The sequence below is a fragment of the Cuculus canorus genome, chromosome 4, assembly GCF_017976375.1.
Source record: "Cuculus canorus isolate bCucCan1 chromosome 4, bCucCan1.pri, whole genome shotgun sequence".
Taxonomy (NCBI): Eukaryota; Metazoa; Chordata; class Aves; order Cuculiformes; family Cuculidae; genus Cuculus; species Cuculus canorus.
The window spans coordinates 6,792,400-6,812,523 of NC_071404.1; the positions used below are offsets into that span (position 1 = coordinate 6,792,400).

General features: G+C 45.6%; 1 protein-coding gene across 1 annotated transcript; it reads right to left on the reverse strand.

Moving 5' to 3' along the window:
* Window positions 1-64: 64 nt before the first annotated feature.
* On the reverse strand, window positions 65-15,796 carry LOC104054940 (probable G-protein coupled receptor No9). The gene is made up of 6 exons (XM_054065350.1): window positions 15,645-15,796; window positions 14,526-14,721; window positions 9,569-9,690; window positions 9,157-9,445; window positions 2,762-2,938; window positions 65-1,283 (listed from the first exon to the last, which is right to left on the reverse strand). The coding sequence occupies exons 3-6, from the start codon at window positions 9,588-9,590 to the stop codon at window positions 608-610; spliced, it is 1,164 nt and encodes a 387-aa protein (XP_053921325.1). The 5' UTR covers window positions 9,591-9,690; window positions 14,526-14,721; window positions 15,645-15,796; the 3' UTR covers window positions 65-607.
* Between the last annotated feature and the right edge of the window lie 4,328 nt (window positions 15,797-20,124).

Genomic DNA, 20,124 nt, shown 5'->3' on the forward strand with positions numbered 1-20,124 from the left:
TCAGCAACAGAGGATATTCCCTTCCAGAATCAATAAGGAAATGCTCCAATAATTCACTGAAAGCTCTGAACCTCTCGATATTTCAGAAGTGAGTTGAACCCTGAGCAACAACCCAGGCTGCGGAGTGGTGCATTTCTAAAGAATTGACTTCTGCTCTTTGACCACGTCCCTCCTAACTCCCAGACACAAACTTGACACACATGGAGCTATTAAAACTGGTCAAATTTGTAATGTAAGCTGCAAGATGAGAGCTACAGTGGATTGATAGGAAATAAATACTCTCCCACTTCACATGGTAGAGCACCAGGATGTACACAAAGACAAGTTCACATTCTTATACTGATTTTTTCCCCACCATGAAGACTGAATTTATCTTAGGAAATACTCATTAAAAAATAATTACCCAGGAAGGAATTAGTTCCATTAGTTACACAAAATTACTGGTAAAATATCAAAGTTCCTTGTTCATAAAACTGTGGAAGATGAAAAAATGCGTCTTTTTTTTATGCCCCCGCTGTAATATTCCAGCCCCTCCTTCCCTCATTATTTTTCCATTAGACTGTGCTCTGGCGCTTTCTGTACCACCACCTCCAGCAGCGAATTGCTCTTACTTGGGTTTGCCCTTCAGGGCACCATTGGGCACTGGCACTGCAACGCTATATTCTAGGTCTGGCGCAGTCTTGGAAAATGTGGCTATGGAAACCATGTCTTCTCCAATGTCCACCTGAGACCTGCGCCTACAAATGAGCAGCTTCTTCAGGGCTCGTTGGAAGTCCCGGTTCAGGAAAGCATAAAGCATTGGGTTGATGGTGGAGTTGCAATACCCTAACCAAGTGATAATCTTGAAGGTGTCAACCAAGACTGCACTGGTGGAGTCCGTGCCTCTGGCAGCGAGCCACACATTCAGGACAAAGTACGGCAGCCAGCAGAGCACAAAGACTGAAATGATAATGCTAATGGTCCGCGTGGCCTTGTTCTCCAGCTGCAGATGGTTCTGCCGCTTGCTGTTGGGGTGGTAGTGAATCTCCAGGGTCTGAGACATGATACGAGTGGCCTTGAGCCGTGAAGCTCGGTAGATGAAGAAATACATGCTGCACATGACCATGAAGGGAACGAAAAATGCCAGAGCAGAAGCCACAATGGCAAAAATCCAGTTGGTGACAAAGATGCATTCTCTGCCTGCATCAAAATCCACCCCAGGGATCTCGTTCCAGCCTTGCATGACAGGAAGGAAGGAAATGAGGGAGGAGTATACCCACACCATGCAGGTCATCACAATGCATCTGCGGAAAGAAAGAGATGGGGAGGGGAGAGAGGGTCTGAGTTATTTTGAGTTGAGAACATCCAGTACGATTCAATCCCCATGGTAACCCGTGTGGGATATCACTGCTCAGCAGTCCCACAGGGCTTGGAGAAGAGAAACAGCTGGGGTACAACAAGTCCATACATGAATATCTCTAACGACTGGTAATTGTGTCTGTGGTTTACAGAACTGGGGTCACTGTAAGGCATGCTCAGAGATGGCTGAAAAAAAAAGATAAGGGAAAATTTTACAGAAGATTTTTGTTAATATTTAAAACAACAGCTTGTAGACTTTTCTCTTTGGTTTCAGCTTTAACTTCTGCCATTACTTTATCCTCTGAGAGCAACAAGAGTGGAGCTGATGGATACTAGATCCTCAATACCACCACAGCACTTGCTCTGACGCAGCGTGCTGTGCAGCCCCCTCCTTGTTTTGGCAATTGACTGCCCTCCACAAATCCAAACATTCCCCACAGAGCCCGAACTTACTTTGAAAAGCACCCTGCAAACACAGCATCTTCTCCGCCCATCCTCAGACCAGTTTAACAACCCTGCAGTCCTCAGTTCGACATTTCTCATGAAACCTTGAAACGAGCTTAGAAACTCCTCCTGTTTTCTATGCCTTTCCCCCATGAATATAGCTTCAGAAAATATTGTAAGTTTAAGACAGGGAAGACTACTACTACATGAATTATGCTGGGTGTCGTTTCCCTTAGTCCTTGGGGAAATTCCCATGAAATTCCTGCAAAGGGCAGAAGTTGTAGGTACAAGTCAGACCACACCACTGGTTCCTACCTCATTTTGCAACCTATCCTTAACTCCAGACAGGCTGAGACAGTTGGGGTTGTTCAGCCAAGAACAGAGGAGGCTCTGGGGAGACCTTCTAGCAGCCTTCCAGTACCCAAAAGGAGCCAAGAGGAAAGCAGGGGAGGGGCTCTTTATCAGGGAGTGCAGGGATAGGATGATGGGTAGTGGTTTTAAGCTGAATGAGGAGAGATTTAGATTAGAGTTTAGGAAGAAGTGTTTTCCTGTGAAGGTGGTGAGGCCCTAGCACAGGTTGCCCAGAGAAGTCACAGATGTTCCACCCCCAGAGGTGTTCAAGGCCAGGTTGAATGGGGCCTTGGGCAGCCTGATCCACTGGGAGGTGTCCCTGCCCATGGCAGTGGAGGTAGAACTGGATGATCTTTAAGGTCGATTCCAACCCAAACCATTCTATGAGTCTATGAACTCAAAAAGTGCTTTCGCAGGAGCACCACCAAACCAGCTCAGCTGCTTTCTCCTTTTCTCCTGCACTGCATTTTTTTTTTTCTGCAAAGTTTTAAATGGTGTAAAGATCCTTTTGCCCCATCGCCCTTCTTCTGGGCAGCAGCTGTCACTAGCTTATTTGATCCCTAGGCAATAAAGGCCACGGCCAAAACACAATTTGGAAGGGCCCAAAATGGAGAGGAACTCCACTCACCTGCCATGGGACATCCTTTTTGAATAGTGGTATGGGGTTACCACGGAACAATATCTGTCCAGGCTAATAAAGCACAATGTGACAATAGATGCAGTGCAGAACATGACGTCAAAGGAGATCCAGACTTTGCAGAACAGCTTCCCGAACAACCACGTCCCTGTCACCTCGTAAACGATACTGCAAGAGAAAATTGGTAAAAAACAAAGCGAGAAGGATCGATTTCATTCATTTCTTCAAGCCTCAACTGAGGTAACATCATATTGTAACATGGAGGTACTAAAGAAAGGTGTGCAGTGTAGAGACACTCATTTACACAAAGGGATTTGTCCTTTAAAGCGTAACCCAAGGCAATAAGCCACAGGTGGGGTACGGCTGAAGAAGATCAGTCCTATGGTCCTTGCCTGCCCTCTGTTGTAAGCATCTGTCCAGAGAAGTGCCTGGACCCCCAAAGCTCCCCAAATTTCCATCTGCACAGCTTCGTTTATCACAGCTTTTTCCAGCACCCTATTCAACACAGACTTTTATGAATTCCTGAGGCACAGAAGATGCTTCCTCCTCCAAGAAACTCACTTTTCATCTGGTCTCATGCTTCAAAACCGAGGGATTTAGACTCTTGGTTATAAAAAACATAAATCCTAAGAGGAAGCCTATGCAGCTTGTACCTTACGTAGCTGACAAACACCCCAGTCAGGTAAACACACCAGCAAAAAGCAGACATTATGCTACAATTATTCCTGACAAAATCAAGAGGGTCCTGTAACAAGTGAGCAGTGACGGAAGGAACATACGGCAGCCGTGGGAAGGCTGATGCATGTTTCTATAGTGCTCAATTAGATGCCATTCACCTCCCTTTTCTTTCACCAGCTTTCTGCAGCTCCTGGGGTGCTGCTGAAATAACCATTGTGTGTGAATTTGATGTGAAAGGCTGAGTAACTACCCAGTCCTGCAAAGCTTTAATTATCCTGTAACTTCACAGCTTGCTGGTCTATTCCAGTGGAAGCAGTGCTGCTGTGCTGCAGTGCACTCACGTGGGCTCTGCTGTCCGGTGAGGGCAGAAAGAGCCAACTCGATGTCAGAGGAGTTGAAAACCAACCCCAGTTCTGGGTCTGATAAGCAGTAGGTCATTAAAATGGCTTTATGAGGGTTCTTTCAGAAAACAACTAGTGGAAGTGGTTACAGTGGTGGCTGAAGGGCCCCAGCCCTCGCAGCCTGTTATGCAGGACGCTACATGAAAATTCAAGCAAATGTTAAATCTGCAGCAGAATCTGTCCCTGCACCATGATGGCCTTCACATGGGTGGCATGGAAGTCCCACTGTACACATAAGCTTAACGGCTCTTCTTTAGATGGGGAAATGAGACATATAGAAGTTGAAGCATGGGTTCAGAGTGTCTTGCTGGCACTCCTGAGAAGTTCTCCTTATCTCCAGAGATGCTGGAAAGCCTGTGGTGTAAGCACCATGGCTTTCCAGAAGTAGACCGTGCTGCTGTCACGAACATCCCTGCACACAGATCCCAGCTGAGCAAGTACCTGGTTCTCATCAGCAAACGTCAAGCAGGACGAGCCTGACCCAGCAGATGTTCTCTGCCCTGCAGAAAGGACTTGGGGGTGTTGGTCAATGAGAAGCTCAGCAATGTGCACTCACAGCCCAGAAGGCCAACCGTGTCCTGGGCTGCACCAAAAGCAGCGTGGCCAGCAGAGCGAGGGAGGGGATTCTGCCTCTCTATTCCTCTCTTGTGAGACCTCATCTGGAATACTGTGATCAGTTCTGGAATCGTCAACATAAGAAGGATATGGAGCTGTTGGAACAGGTCCAGAGAAGGCTACAAAGATGATCAGAGGGCTGAAGCACCTCCCATATGAGGACAGGCTGAGAGAGTTGAGCTTGTTCAGCCTGGAGAAAAGAAGACAACAAGGAGATCTTAGGGTGACCTTCCAGTACCTGGAGGTGGCTACAGGAAAGCTGGAGAGGGGCTATTCATAAAGGCTTTTGGGGACAGGACCAGGGGGAACGGGTATAAACTGGAGAGGGGCAGATTTAGACTGGACATTAGGAAAAATTCTTCACCATAAGAGTGGTGAGACACTGGCACAGGTTGCCCAGGGAGGGTGTGGCTGCCCCATCCCTGGAGGTGTTCAAGGCCAGGTTGGATGGGGCCTTGGGCAGCCTGAGCCAGTGGGAGGTGTCCCTGCCCATGGCAGGGGGGTTGGAACTGGATGATCTGTAAGGCCCCTTCCAACCCAAACCATTCTATGATTCTATGTTTACACAGCACAGGGTAGTGGATACCTGTTCCCTCTTCTCTGACGTTAAAAGTCTTTGCAGCCTGGAAATTATGCTGGTTAAAAAACCAAATAATAAAAGGCCAACAAAATGCACAGTATGAGCAGGCATACTCACACTCACAACAGAAGAAGGAAAGAATAACTGAAAATATTCAGCCTGGAGATAGCTGGGCTGGCTGGAGGACCCAGATGACAAGCTAAGCAGAGTCAAACCTCTCCTGCAAACAAGCCAAACCACGAACAAAACAAAAATCTTACTCTTGCAAAATTAAGGCACCAGGAGGCAACTTTATTTTTCCCTTTCTATCACAAAACCTCTTTTTCCTGAGCCTAACTGCCTCCTAAGGTCGTTTCTTTTCCTTCTCTTTGGCATGTGCTAACATACCCACCAAGGAGCAAACTGCAATTCAGAAGAGCAATATATAGACATGAAACTGAGACAGCAGGGAAGATGTGGACCAACAGCCACCCCATCAGCAGGACTGAATAACGCCAATGAAGCTGGCAGGGTCCGTTCCTCACCACGTGGCCCAAGGAGAGCCAACAAGACTTCACACCAGATGACACCACGTCATTCAGAAGGGGTAAAAAGCATCAATCATGCTCTGCTCTTTGCTCTCCTTTGTAACTTTTTGTTTTCTTAAATAAGACATACCTCTCCTAGGTAGGCTGTTTGCTCTCTGGCTGCATAGGGAAGCCACTGGTTTTCACGGAAATCCTTCCCGCTTTGTAATGTCTGCTACCATTCTTTGATAAAATAATGAGTAGTGTTAAACGAGGGTAGATCCAGGCTGGATATAAGGAAAAAATTCTTTACAATGAGGGTGGGGAAACACTGGAACAGATTTCCCAGAGAGGTGGTAGATGCCCCATCCATGGATGGTCAGGTTGGATGGGTCTCTGATGCAGTTGAAGATGTCCCTGTTCATTGCAGGAGGGGGTGGATTAGACGGCTTTTCCCTTCGAACCCAAACTGTTCTATGATTCTATGATCTTTTCCCTTCCCTCATATTCCTCACAGCTGTGGTCTGCTACTCATCCCTTCTCCTTTCTTGTCAGTCATGAGAGGTCACAGACAGATTTCCCAATGAAACACATTTTCAACTACTTCTTCTCATTCCTTCCATGCTTTCCTGAGAGCCAAGAATTAGGAATTGTCCAGTTTCCTTCTCCTTTGCTTTCCTGACTGAGTAAAAGCTAGTGCCAAGTTTCCTTTTTCTCTTTGCCAAGGAAGAGGTCTCCCTCCAGTTATGGGAGATGCCACCAGTCTATAAGGGGAAAATTACAGCTGCGAGACCCCTGACTGTCTCCCTATTTGCTACTGTTCCTTCCCATCACCCTAACCAAATTGTAAATATCGTGTCACTAGGTGCAAGGCAGAAGTAACAAAGATACTGAGTAACTGGGAATGCCCAAACTCTGTTCATAAGAAAGAGAAAATTGAGGACACGTATTCTCAAGCTTGAGTTGAAGTGGAGACCTCAGAGGACTCATCAAGTGGACAATAGGCAAATTTGAAGAGGAATCAGTGATAACAATTACCAGCTGGAACCCACACCAAAGCAGCTGTTCAGCTTTTGTCTTCTTTAAGTAAAGAAGGTGCTGCTCTTCCTGGGTAGGAATAAATATTCCTAATGGATATTTAACACTTCTTTTTTCCAACGGCTTTTAACACTCATCCATACTTTAAACATTATAATTTCATCTTGGTACTCATAACATTGCTTTCTGACAACTCTAATAAATATTTGTTCAATAACTTCCTGTTCAAATCATGTCCTTCCTTCAAATCTCTACCGTACTTTCCTCCTCATTACCATATTAGACCAGAGCTGGGTAAGATGAGGGCAATGGAGAAGGTGATCTCCTGGAGGGATGGTTGGAGTCAGTGGTAGAGCAGTTGATGCTGTGCAGTCCTCCCAGAGAGGAGCCCTTGAGAGACCTGAGCTGGAGTAGGATTGAAAACCCTTATTTCTGGACTTAAGAAGAACACAGAAAGAACAAAAGAACAGCCCAGGGAAATGCCAGGTAGCAGAAAATTTTTGCTTTAGTTAACCTTTGGTGGATAACACAGTGTTTTTCTCTTTCTAGGAGGCTGAAATGGTCTGCCGCATTTTATCGCGGTGACCTTATCCATGCAGTGGGAAACATCAGAGCTTCTCTTGGGAAAATAATAGCTTGTGCTAGTGTTGATGCCTCACATGGATAGATTCTGCATTCTCATCCAGGCAGGGCAGGGGGAACCATGCTGTTCTGCAGGCAAGTCCAGCTCAGACCCTGTAGACTCGATCAATCACAGTTGCAGCTGAACTCCAGCCCAATTTAGCCTGATAGCTGGAAATGGGGAAGGTGGTGGATAGACAGACTTCTGCAGCCAGGTCCTCACCACAGCCACACAGAACAACTGGAGATCTCGGGAAACAAGATCAGAGAACCTGGAGACCCTTCCCACCCTCATCTGGCAAAGAGCCTCTCCCACAATCCCATCTTTCTCCAACATGGAGCAAAACCGTCCCTATAAGCAGCAGTTAAGTTACCTGGTTAAGTCACTACTCTGATTCCCACTGACTTTAATAGGGTAGGAGAGGTCAGATCATCCTCAAATAAGCTTCAATCCAAACCCCTTGGGCAGATATTTGTAGCATCAGGTGGAGGGGAGAGACAGGTGAATGCAGATGGATGATTTCAAATCTTGAACTTAAAAATTCACCAAGCTTAGAATTGAAATTGGGGGAAATACTCTTTAAAAAGCATCATTAACTGTTTTTTTCTTTTTCATCTGACACAATAAACTTATAACTCAGCTTGTAATTGCTTATTGGAAAAATATCTTTCAGTGCCAAACTCAAAAGTGTGGGCAGCTCTGTGAGAACTAAAGCACAGAAGGTGAAAAGAGTTCAGCTTGTTCCTATTGCTCCAAGAACGCTAAAGAGGGTGCAACCCCTTGCTTTACACAAACCTATTGCCATTTTTCATCACGAGACAGCCAGAACATACAAGTAAATTGGTTTCTGGATTTGTTTTGCTATGTTTTAGCCAGTCAAGTACTAAAGATCCTGTAAATATAAACCGCAAGCAGGGAGAACTGCCCTTCTTCCTTTAAATATAGGAGCCTAATTTACCCTATTTACACTAAAATAAAATCCTTGCATTTACACAGAGAGAGGGAAGATCGTCTCTTTCCCCATGTCAACACTGCCAGCTATTGATGTGCAATGCAGTCAGGCAACGGGGGCAAAAGAATTCTCCCCAGTGCAGCGAATTCCATTTGTTATCCTGCTGCAGACTGCAATTCTTCTGTTTATGCACACAAGAGATTTATTTTGCAAGGTCGCCAGCCTTCTCCATGACCTCCACTAGTACATTGTCTGAACCAAGAAGAACAATCAAATTTCTGTCTTTCGCCAAGAATATGAAGAATAACATCTCTGCAACAACCTTTCAAGTTCAGTAATATGGAATCATTCGTTTTCTTACATTAGTGAGGACCTTTTTTAGCTCTCCCTCCCACTACCAGAGAACAAAAGATAAGATTTAAGAAGTGTAAAATTTAAAAGCACAGAATTGAACTGCACTGATCTCAATAGTCATTCCTGACTAAGAAAAATAGGGGTGAAAATATACTCTGTGATTTCTCTACCTTTGTAAAGTCAGCAGGATCAACGCAGTCATTACATTTTATGCCGACACACTTCAGGCAGCCCTCATCTCACATTTCCCAATCACTCAGAGCGTGCAAAATCATCTAGCAAGCACTTTGGGCTGGCATGCAATGCAGACCTAGTCTTGGAAGAAGCGATTCATCGCACTGGAGCCACGTGGAAAGCTGGATATTCAGTTCATATCTGCAGCCAGGGTCCCTCTAGAGCCCACAAGCTCACTTTTCCACATTTGGAAAAGTCTCCTCCATTCATTATAAGGGGACCCATTATGAAGGATAGGGAAACTGAGGCACAGAAGCACGTAGAATTGCCAACCCACAGTTACGTTCAGCCCAAAGCATGACATGTGAGCTTCTAGACACCCCTGCTCAAACAGCGGCCGCTGAGCTGGGAGAAATGGTATTGCACACACACCACCATCTGATCTTACCTTATAAGCATTTCTTACCTAAAGGGCATGACCAGACAAGCTACAAGGAAATCTGCCATGGCTAAGGACATGATAAACATATAGGTGACAGTGCGCAGCCTCTTTTCCACCACTGGGCAGATGAAGACTATTGTATTTCCCAGGAGAGTGATCAAGTCAATGAGGGTTAGTATCAGCCCAATGAGCACCTCCTGGAGGCCGATCCCTGCCCGGGTGCCACCTTCTTTCACAAAGGAGGAGGCAGCAGAAGAGAAATTAGAGAACCATGACTCATTTTTATCCACCAGCATCTTCCCACTGTTAAAATCTGAAAGAGAGGAAAGGGAATAAAAAATAAATAAGGACTTTAATGCACATGACTTGTAGGTCTATGAAAGGAAGTACAGAAATAATGGTTGTGCTTCAATTACTTCAAGAAAAATCCACGCACCCTGCTGTGCCTGTGCCATCATTGTGCCGTGGTTATCAGACCGTTAGAAGTGTCTGAAATCCTGAGGGTGAGGATCAATATGCAGCACTGGCTGAAGTCCTTCATGCCAATTAAAAGCCTTCCTGTGAACAAAAATGCATCACCAGGTGAAGCATGATAAAAAAAAAAAAAAAGACAAGGAAAAGCACTGACAGCAGAGAGAGGACAAGCAAGCAACTGAGATCCAGAATTAAAGCAGCTCTGCTAAATCTCACTGAACAGCATGCAATGTCCACAAAATATGCAGGTTGGAACTAGAGGACTCTAAAGGTCTCTTCCAACCCAAACATTGCATTCTATATTCTCATGACCATCTTTGCCACCCACAGACCAGAGGAGACTGCTTGCCCAGGCTGGCTGCTTTCGGACTCCCACCGTTCAGCACATGTTCTGCCCTGTGTTGTCCTGGTACTTTTTTAGATTCTGAAGTAAAGAGCTTTTTACTGCCATGGTGGGCAGCTCCATCCTACGGTCTGAATGGCCATGCAGAGCTGCCAGTAACCACACAGACAGCTTAATGCATGTAAGCGAGTAATTGAGGCATTCCTGGTAGAACGGTGACCTCAGAGCAATGTCCTGTTCTATGCCCAGCAGGGAGAGCATGCTCCTAGCTCTGTAATGGGGGGCTTTTAATTAGAGGAAATACACGTGCTTGTGTCCATAGGTCACTTCCCAGAGTTTGACCAAGTGCTGTCACAGGTACGTGGGAAGGTGGGACCAACGCGCTGCAAAAATTCCAGCAGTTCAGAATTCCCTGGTGTGGTTAATGGGAACCTAAAGGCAAAACTCACGGGGAAAAGAAGATAATACAAGTATTCCCAGACATCAAATTGTTACATTTGAACACCACCGCTTTTTTGGCTGGGCTGTGCTTCCACGGTACCCTCAGGTCGACCCCACATCCCCAGGGCATCACTGCTAAGCACAGTGTGATAATGGGTCAGGATGGATGTCCATGTAATCCAAGATGCCTTATCTCACAGTGGCCAAGCTTCGTCTTATGACGATTATAAGAACAAGGCAGCATGCAGCAAAATTTCCCCAATATTTGTTTTTCCTTCCAGCAGTCTATGATCCAGAACTACCTCTAAAGATGGTTTCAAGGACTTTGAAGTCATGAAGCTGCTCTGCCTCCCTTTTGGTTTATGCAAACTTTTAGCATTCATGACCTCCTATAGCAACAACTTCCACAGCTCAGCTATGTACCACGCGAAGAAACACATCTTTTTGTTTGTTTTGAGCCCAGCAGCAAATATCTTCACTTGATGCCCTCTGGTCCTTGTAGTGGAAGATACATCACACAGGCAATCTCCATCCACTCTGTCAATGTTACTCTTATCCCCCAGACCCCTTGTCATCTCTTGTTAAGGCTGAGAGCCTTCACTAACATGCTCATTCATTATACAGAAGTGATTGTGTTCTCCTGACCTTCCTTTTCAGCCTCTGAGATAAACTAAAACTGCAAAAAATTTCCAAGTGGTAAATGCACTGTGGATTTATATAATGGCATAACAATGTACTGTTTCATTCTGCTTCCCCTTCATATCAATCCCTAACATGGTTTGCTGCTTTCGATTGGCACTTAGCACCAAGCCGACCTTTCCACAGAACCACCTGTCACCATCCAAAGATCTCATTCCTGAGCAGCAACAGTCAGCTCAGAGCCCACTACTTTAGACAGGACAAAATGAATAAAATGGGTTCTCTCCATCTTCCCCAAACCCCATCACTTCACAGCTGATTTTTTCCCTTCTATTTTAGTGCTCACTGAGCCTGATAAAAGCTTTTCTGCAATTCTTTAAGTCAAGCCTTATCCTTCATGCCCTGATTAAGTTTTGTCTCATCTGCAAATATCACCACTTTACAATTTTTCCAGTTAGAGATTTATTAAACTTCGCATATCCCAGTCTCTGTCCCTACAAAGGGCATTGCTGAGCTCTCTTCCACTCACCATGCACTTTTCCCATGCATTTCCCCTTCTATGTAAGTATTAATTCAGAGAAGGAACTTCCTTCTCAACTCAGGACTATTGAGTTTCCTTAAAAGCCCCTGCCATGAGGGATGATGTGGAAAACCTTTCAGAAATCCAAACAGACCACGCCAATCTGATGTTCCTCAGCCACATTTCTTCTTCCAGGCACTCCCATACAATCATGAGGCTGGGCTACCTTCTGTGAAAGGAATACTGACTTTTTTTTCTTGTATGTAATCATGTACTACATGCACCTACTCATCCTTCAAAGTCCCAACTCCCACCCCTGATGTCTGTTTCCTTGCTGGATTTAGTAGTTTCCTTTCTTGTCAGTTGAAAAAAAAAGAAATAAGAAATAAATAAAGCTGTCTAAAAAAAAAAAAAATAAGGAAAGCCCCTCCTCTGCCCCTCCTCACTACTGCTGGGGTTTTATGGCTGAGACTGGAAGCTATCCTTCTCCAGCATTGACAACAAGCAGGTTTGCTGGACATTAAGCTTTATGGCAGGCCCTTGAGCAAGTGCTGCTACAAGTCTACAGGGTGTCCTAAGTATCTCAGTCTTAATGAAAATGTTCCTTGGACAACATTTCACATCCTCATGAACACTCCATAAAACTCCAATTAAAAAAACCCTTGTCTCCAGCTTTCACATTGTTGGCAGGAAAGACGATAATCTACACCATTCTTTCTAACAAGCCCACTGAGGATGTCATCAGACTGGATGAGCTCCTGTGGAACAGTTTGTTTCCAATGCAACCACGCTTTCTGGCAAAAAAAACCCTGTTCAGCCCATTCTCCTTCCCCTGTGGTCTGCACAGATGGCACAGTGACTGTCACATGGTGACAACGCGTGGCCGCACAGCCAGCCAAGCTGCAGGACCTGCCACCGCAAGGTCCATTAGATGGTCCACGTCCATCTTCGAGCTCATCTAGTCTCCTGCCATCTCCCACAGCTGCTGGGAGATGCTGGTGTTCTCACATCTCTTGGGGTCTCTGCAAATTCTGGAAACAGTCCTCCGATTTCCACCTTAATTTGACCCCTAGTTTAAGCATATGAACATCACCTGGCTGGCCTTATGTTCTCCTAGAAGGGCACACAGCATTAAGATAGGGTTCCAAAACGTGAACAGCAAAAATGAGGTTTGCTTGGTGTCATTTTTTTTTCCTCTTTTTTTTCCCTTTGGCCTCAAAGATGAGAATATTGGATTCATTATCTGGTTTTTTAAATATCACACTGAAGCAAGAAGCTTTAGCTCCCTTCTCTTGCAAACAATGACTGTGTTCGCACTGTTAAGTATGTATCAGTGTTAGTACAGCCCTAATTAAAGCAGATCATTACTTAACGTTGGTCTACTATTGAAGCATTAACACACACTGCACTCAAACTTTAAGTAGAAGTAGGACACGGCTATTAGCATTTGTCTTTGCTAGCTCTCTCTGCTACTCAAGTATCACTTTAGCCACCTGCCTGCGTTAAAGGTGTTTTCAAGTGGAAAACCAACAGCAGGTTGCTTAATGCAGGGTGCGTATAGGAGCATGACACGAGGTACAGGTAGAGGAAACGAAGGTGTCCACACATGACATTAGAAAAACTCTTGCATCACGCTGTATTTTGGTCAACACGAGGACACACTGTGGGGCTGGAAGTGAGGTTCTCCTCATTCTACCTCCACAATTTCTCCAGCAACAAAAAGAAGGGATGATGGATGCTTGAAACTTCAGGTTTGGATTCAGAGTACAGACAACCGCCTGCTGCTCCAGGCTCCTTTTCAAGAATCCCCAGGCAGAGTCCCTGAAAGCTCATCCACAGCCTGTGTCACAGCCAAGAACCCAAGCTTGATGCCTCTCACTGGTTTTGCTTCTGACTGGGCAGCCGGCAACTCATCCCTTGTTAAGATGTGCTACTTCTGAACCACCTGGAGAATTATTAATACAGGAAAGTGGGGGATAATACAATCTTAACATCTTAGTGGAAGTCTTTGGGACAAAGCAGGATGTTCCATCATTCCTGGGATGCAGTCCCACAACTTAAATATTAGAGCTTATGAATTTTTTGCAGCTCCGAGCTGCAGCAGCTCATGTGGTTACTCTGCTGATACAGCACAGGCTCTTTCTTCGATACCAATCTTTCAGCCTTTCCTGTAAAAAGCCCTTTTAAGTCAATGGGATAATGCCCAGTTGTACCATGATGTGAAAACATTCAGGCTTTCTGGGGATCTCGGATGCCATAGGGTTTGCATTGATTTCGTGTGGACACCACAGCTTTGTTTCCCTCCAGAAAATGATGGGCTAAATTCTGCTCTCAGTCTCCCGAGTGAAGCAACTCCATCATTTCAGCAGTTCCCCTTTAACATACAGAAAGTTTGACCTAATTTATTCAGCAGATAAATCCCAAGTAAAAGGTTAATTTCATCACTAAATGGTATCTTTGGATGACAGGGGATTTAAAAAAAAAAAAAAAAGCTCTGCAATCTCAAGGCTGACTGCACATTAAAGTCTTAGAGGAACTGTGAAAATTGGAAATATATTTGCTAATAGACTCTGCTCCTCTGCTAAACCCGTATGAATCAGTGTATGGCAGCATGCAACCGTACCTGCCCCAGGACTTCAAAACACATTTCCCCCCTTCCCTTCTGCAGCAGCTTGGTAATTTGTCAAACATTGCACTGCTCTGCAAGACTGCTATGCAGTGATAAAGGAGGAGGGTCATCCCTGGGGATGCTTCCACCTGTAAAGGAAGGCCACACAGCAAGACAGCCTTTGCACTGACTTTCCTTTTCTCTCTCTTCCTCTATCCAACTTTCCCCTTTGAAGGGCAGCATTTCTCAGGGCACAAATGTTTTCTCCCCCCTCCCCCAACTCAGTGCAGAACAATTCCTACAGTCTCTCTGACAGCTAATCAGCCCTGGCTCTGGAAACCCAGCTGCAGCAAACATGAAATCCTTACCTTCCAACCAGACCATTGAAGGCAGGCAGCCAGCTTGAAGCAGCTCAGCAGCACCGCTGGGCAGAGTGTGTTGTGCTTTTTCCAGCAGCAAAGTACAAGGGACTGATGGCAGCTCACAGGGTTCCAGTGGAGCTGCTCCCAGTCTGACTGAGCAGAGATGAAGGTTTCTGCCCCTCAAAGGATGTCGAACTCACACCTACGAGACAGCACATAAGTCTATTCTTGGAGATCTGCCCCCTAAAGAAGTGCCTGGTCTTCTACAGCAAAAGCAAGTTTATTGCAACTGCGTCTCCGAAGAGTGAGGAGAGACTAAAGTGCGATCGCAGCGGTAAAACTCAAGGCAAAGCTAAACAATTCAGGGGTGCCTGCTGGCACCGGGGGAGCAGCTACTGCCCAATCCTAACCCCTAGGGGGAATAAAATCTCAGCTCCTGGAACACAAAACCTGCCCATCCCCAGGGTGCAAAACCATAGCCTTGGGGTGCAAAATCCCACCCACTCAGGATCAAAAACCAGTCCCTGGGGGTCAAAACCCCAATCCGCGGGAATCAAATCCCCCAGTCCCCCAGGGGAAGGGGGGAAATTGAGTCCATGGGGAGGGGGGGAATAATCCTCAGGGAGCAAAACTCCCACCTCCCGGGGATGCTTAAAGCCCATCTCCCAGAGGGCAAACCCCTAAGGATGCTGGAGGGCACATGCCCCCCTGTTGCAGCCTGGGGCACAGGGAATCTGCCCAGGGAAGGGGCTGAGAGCTCCTGCCCAGGGCGGGGGGCTGCCTTGGAGGGGAGGAAGGAGCAGAGGGGGAAGGAAGGAGCAGAGAGGGGAGGGAGGCAGTGTTTGAGGGGCAAAGGGGTGTCCTTCGGGAGAAGGGTGCAGGAACTACCTGAGAGGAGCCCGGGGAGGGGAGAGGAGGGACAGTGGTACCCTTGGGGAGCCCTGCCCGGAGAGGGGATCGTAGGAGGTGGTTGGGGATGGGGATGAGGATGGAGATGCAGATGGGGTCGAGGATGGGGATGGGGATGAGGTTGGGGATGGGGTCGAGGATGGGGATGGGGTAGAGGATGGGGATGGGTTTAGGGATGGGGATAAGGATGGGGAGAGGGCTGCCGTCGGCACTCACCGGCACTGCAGCGGGTGCGGGGGAGGCACGGTGGGAGCCGCCCCTCTCCGCCCGCTCCCAGCCGGCTCATCCCTCCGGGAGTCGCGGCTCTCCGTGGAAATGCTGCTCTTTTTTTTTTTTTTTTTCTTTTTTTCCTTTTTTTCTGCGCTGAACCAGTCCTTCCCGACTACGCGGCAACTGCACCGCGACCGCACAGCTGGGTGAAAGCAACAGCGAAAAAGAGCATCGTAGAATCAGAGAATGTCCTGAGTTGGAAGAGACCCGCAAGGATCATCGAGTCCAGCTCCTGTCCCTGCATAGGACACCCCAACATTCACACCCTGTGTCTGAGAGCGTTGTACAAATGCTTCTTGAATATTGTCAGGCTTGGCACCGTGACAGCTTCGCTGAGGAACTGTTTGAGCTCTCCACCACCCTCTGAATGAAGAACCTTTCCCTGGTACCCAAACTAAACCTCCCCTGCACATCTTCCTGCCATTCCCCCAGGTCCTATCATTGGTCACTGGAGAGATCAGTTCCCACTCCTCTTCCTTCCCTTATGAGGAAGCTGTAGACTGTGATGAGGTCTCCTCCAGGCTGAGTAGACCAAGTGACTTCAGCTGGTCCTCATAAGTCTTCCCCTCTAAACCCTTCACCACTTTTGTAGCCCTCCTCTGAATGCTCTCCAGTTGCTTGATATCCTTTTTATACTGTGGGGCCCAGGGCTGAAGGTGGGGCCACACCTGCGCAGTCAAACTGGCTTCCCTGTTGATAAAAGCTTTGTTCATAAACTAAACCAAAATGCTGAAAAAAAATCCCAGACTTTGAGAGGAACTCATTAACGCTGGTGAGATGTTACATGCCCAGCCCCTCTTTGCCTTGCCGGGAAGGCTGAGGCACATTCGGAGCAATGGGATGGTAGACAATGGGTTTCGGAGCAGAGCTGGCCAGGCTGGAAGTGAGGCACGGGATTGTTTAGGCATGTCCCTGGGGAAAACCTAGCTAATTGGCTGCTTGGAAAGGAGAGGTCCTCCTTCCAGCTGCAGGTCTGGGCTGGAAGGAGTCACTGGCACCGAGAGCGGATTCAGCTCAAAGGTCTGGCAGAAAATGAACTCCAACAGAAAAGGTACAAAAATCTGATGCTTTGGGAGTCTCGGTGAGTATCATACACAAAACTAGGAGTGTGTAAAAACTCATCCATAGTTCCTGTCAGAAAACAACCTCCCCAAACCACACCCAAATGCATCAACTCTTCTCTTCCTCTTGCTCTCACCAAAAAATTCCACTCCTTTCCAACTTCAGTTGCTAATGTTTTGGATTGTGGCTTCATCTGTCACCAAAAATGCCCTTGGAGAATTTCCTCGGTGAGTCTGGAGAGTAAGCCTCTTCAGCAGGGTTGCTGGGAAATATAGAAAACCAAATTTACTGTCCTGTCCCTAAAATAGTTCATCTCTTGGCTGGCCATTGGTCTTCCAGGTTTCAAACTGGTGTTTGACATTAACAATCAGTGATGGATGAATGTGTCTGGGACACTTTGTGTCTTATTCATTGCTTCAGAAATAGCAGATTACCCTTTGAAAAATAATAAAATCCACTTTAAATGATGCTTTTCCACTCAAGGAAGGAAGGGAAGAAGGAGAGGGGAAATAATTTGTATCACATTCAAACATAATCACATCTCTATACTATATTTTAGTAAAGATCAAATATTCTCTATAAACTTGAAGAAATAACTCACGCATGGATCCAAGTGTCCTGTCAATCTGGATTGATTTAATTGCTTTAGTCAACATAAACTTCTGTGTTTTTCTTAAAAAAGTCAGTTTTGACAGCTTCTGTGTGAAATGCTTTAACATTATTGATTTAAAGTTATCTTCTAATTTACATTCCCTTTAAAAAACGAAGTGCTTCTCTAAAACTTGAAATCTGATCAAAACACTTTATTTATAAAAAAGAACAATTTTCAAACCTGAAGAAAACCTTTCTTGTACTGTTCTCCAACCCTCTTTGCAGGCTGAGCTCCTGTAGACACTTTCTGTCCTCTGTCCAAAAGCTGTTAGTGTCACTGAGCCAAGCAGGAACACCTGACCAGGGAAGAAAAGTAAAGGGGAAAAACTTATAATAAAAATAATTTTTGGGTTAAGGGTTTCATTAAAAAGCTTGTACTTTGTTATTTCTCTAGTGCTGACAATCAAATATCAACAAATCAAATGAAATTGTATATAAAAATATGTTAACATTACATATTATATTTTTATGTTATTGTAACAATGTTTAAAGTATGTAATAAAAAATAGTAGGGAAAAAAAAGATATTAAACAGCACCGGTCCCAGTGTGGACCCTTGAGGGACACCACTTGTCATGGATCTCCATCTGAACTTTGAGCCATTGATGACTACTCTTTGAATATGACCATCCAAGCATGTTTCTTATCCACCTTACTGTCCACCTATCAAATCCATATCTCTCCAATTTAGAGAGAAGGATGTTGTGGGGGAGTGTGTCAAAGGCTTTACAGGAGTCTAGATAGATCACATCCATCGATTTACCCGTGTCCACTGCTGTGGTTACCCCATCATAGAAAGCCACTAAGTTGGTCAGACAGGACTTGCGTGTCATCGTGAAGCCATGCTGGCTGCCGTTAATCACCTCCCTGCCCTCCATGTGCTTTAGCACAGCTTCTAGGAGGATCTGTTCCATGATCTTCTCAGGCACAGAGGTGAGGCTGACAGGTCTGTGGTTCTCAGGGTCATCTTTTCTACCCTTTTTAAAAATGGGCACAGTGTTACCCTTCTTCCACTCATCAGAGACTTCTCCTGACTGCCATGACTTTTTAAATATCATGGAGAGTGGCTTGGCAACCACATCTGCCAATTGTCTCAGGACTCTGGGATGCATCTCATCAGGTCCCATGGACATATATATGTTTGGGTTCCTCAGGTGTTCATGAACCTACCTGATCCTCCTCTACTGTGGGAGGGGGTCTACCCCCCTGCTCACCATCTTGCTGTCCCATGACCCAGGAGCAGTGATGACAGCAGTTATCGGTGAAGACTGAGGCAAAAAGTTGTTGAGTACCTCAGCCTTCTTCTCATCTGTTGACACGTGATCCCCATTTCCAGCCATCAGTGGGGGTATGTTCTCTTTGACCTTCCTCTTTGGATTGATGTACCTGTAAAAGCCCTTCTTGTTGGTCTTTACTTCCCTTGCCAAGTTCAGCTCCAGCTGTGTCTTGGCCTTCCTGACTTCATGCTTTTTTTTTATTTATTTATAGGAGGAAATGTCCAAATTAACGTGTGCCCACTTGAAATGGAAATGAATAGTAATGGACAGGCTCAGGGACACCACCAAATGCTTGTTAGTGGATGTATTCACAGAAATACATCCTGTGAATTACTTTATGCCAGAAGCTATTTTATGTCAATATTTGCAGTGTAACTATACTTCATTGTTATCTGTGACATAGAGGAAGTATGTGACATATTTCTCTGCATTTTCAAATTGGTGAGTCATTTCCAAATTGTATGAGAGACCCATTCCTTAGTGCTTTTTGGCTAGGGCCAAACTAGTCATGAGGGAGATTTTGTCCTTTTCTATTAAGGAAATAAATAAGGATCTATTTATTTTTATTCCCAGGCCTTGGCAAACATAGTAAATAATTGTGTCTATCTACATTTAATAACAGGTATTGCAGTAGTACTTCATGAGTGAAAAAGAACTGGCAAGAAAAAGCAAAATGCTCCTTATAATATTTTGAGAGAGAGCCAAAAGTTCTAAACACAAGTGACTACTCTATATTTTTTTGTTATAGAGCCTTCCTAAAGCACGCTTTTTCATAGAATCATAGAATAGTTTGTGTTGGAAGGCAACTTTAAAGGTCATCCAGTTCAACCTCCCCTGCAACAAGCAGGGACATCTTCAGCTACATCAGGCTGCTCAGAGCCCCGTTCAACCTGACCTTGAATGTTTCCAGGGATGGGGCCTCCACTACTTCCCTGAGCAACCTGTGCCAGTGTTTCACCACCCTCATTGTAAAAAATTTCTTCCTTTCTTCAGATGGTAGTCTGAATCTACCATCTTTTCATTTAAAACCATTATCCCTTGTCTTATCACAAGAGGCCTGGCTAAAAACTCTGTCCCCGTCTTTATCACAAGCACCCTTTGAGTACTGAAACGCTGCTATAAATTGTCCCAAGAGCCTTCTCTTCTCCAGCCTGAACAAGCCCAACTATCTCAACCTTTCTTCGCAGGAGAGGTATTCCAATCCTCTGATTATTTTTGTAGCCTCCTCTGGATGTGCTTCAATGGGTCCATGTCTTTTCTGTTCTGAAGACTCCAAAGCTGGATGCAGTATTTCAGGTGAAGTCTCACCAGAGTAAAGCAGAGAAGCAAAATCACCTCCCTTGACCTGCTGGCAATGCTTCTTTTGAGGCAGCCCAGGTTATGGTTGCCTTTCTGAGATGTAGGCACACATTACCTGCTCATGTCCAGCTTTTCATC

Coding starts and splice junctions, on each gene's coding strand:
- LOC104054940 (XM_054065350.1), bottom strand. CDS start 9,590: ATGATGGCACAGGCACAGCAGG. Junction 9,446..9,568: donor GATGGCACAGGCACAGCAGG/GTGCGTGGATTT, acceptor CCTCTCTTTCAG/ATTTTAACAGTGGGAAGATG. Junction 1,284..2,761: donor AAAAGGATGTCCCATGGCAG/GTGAGTGGAGTT, acceptor TTCTTTCCGCAG/ATGCATTGTGATGACCTGCA.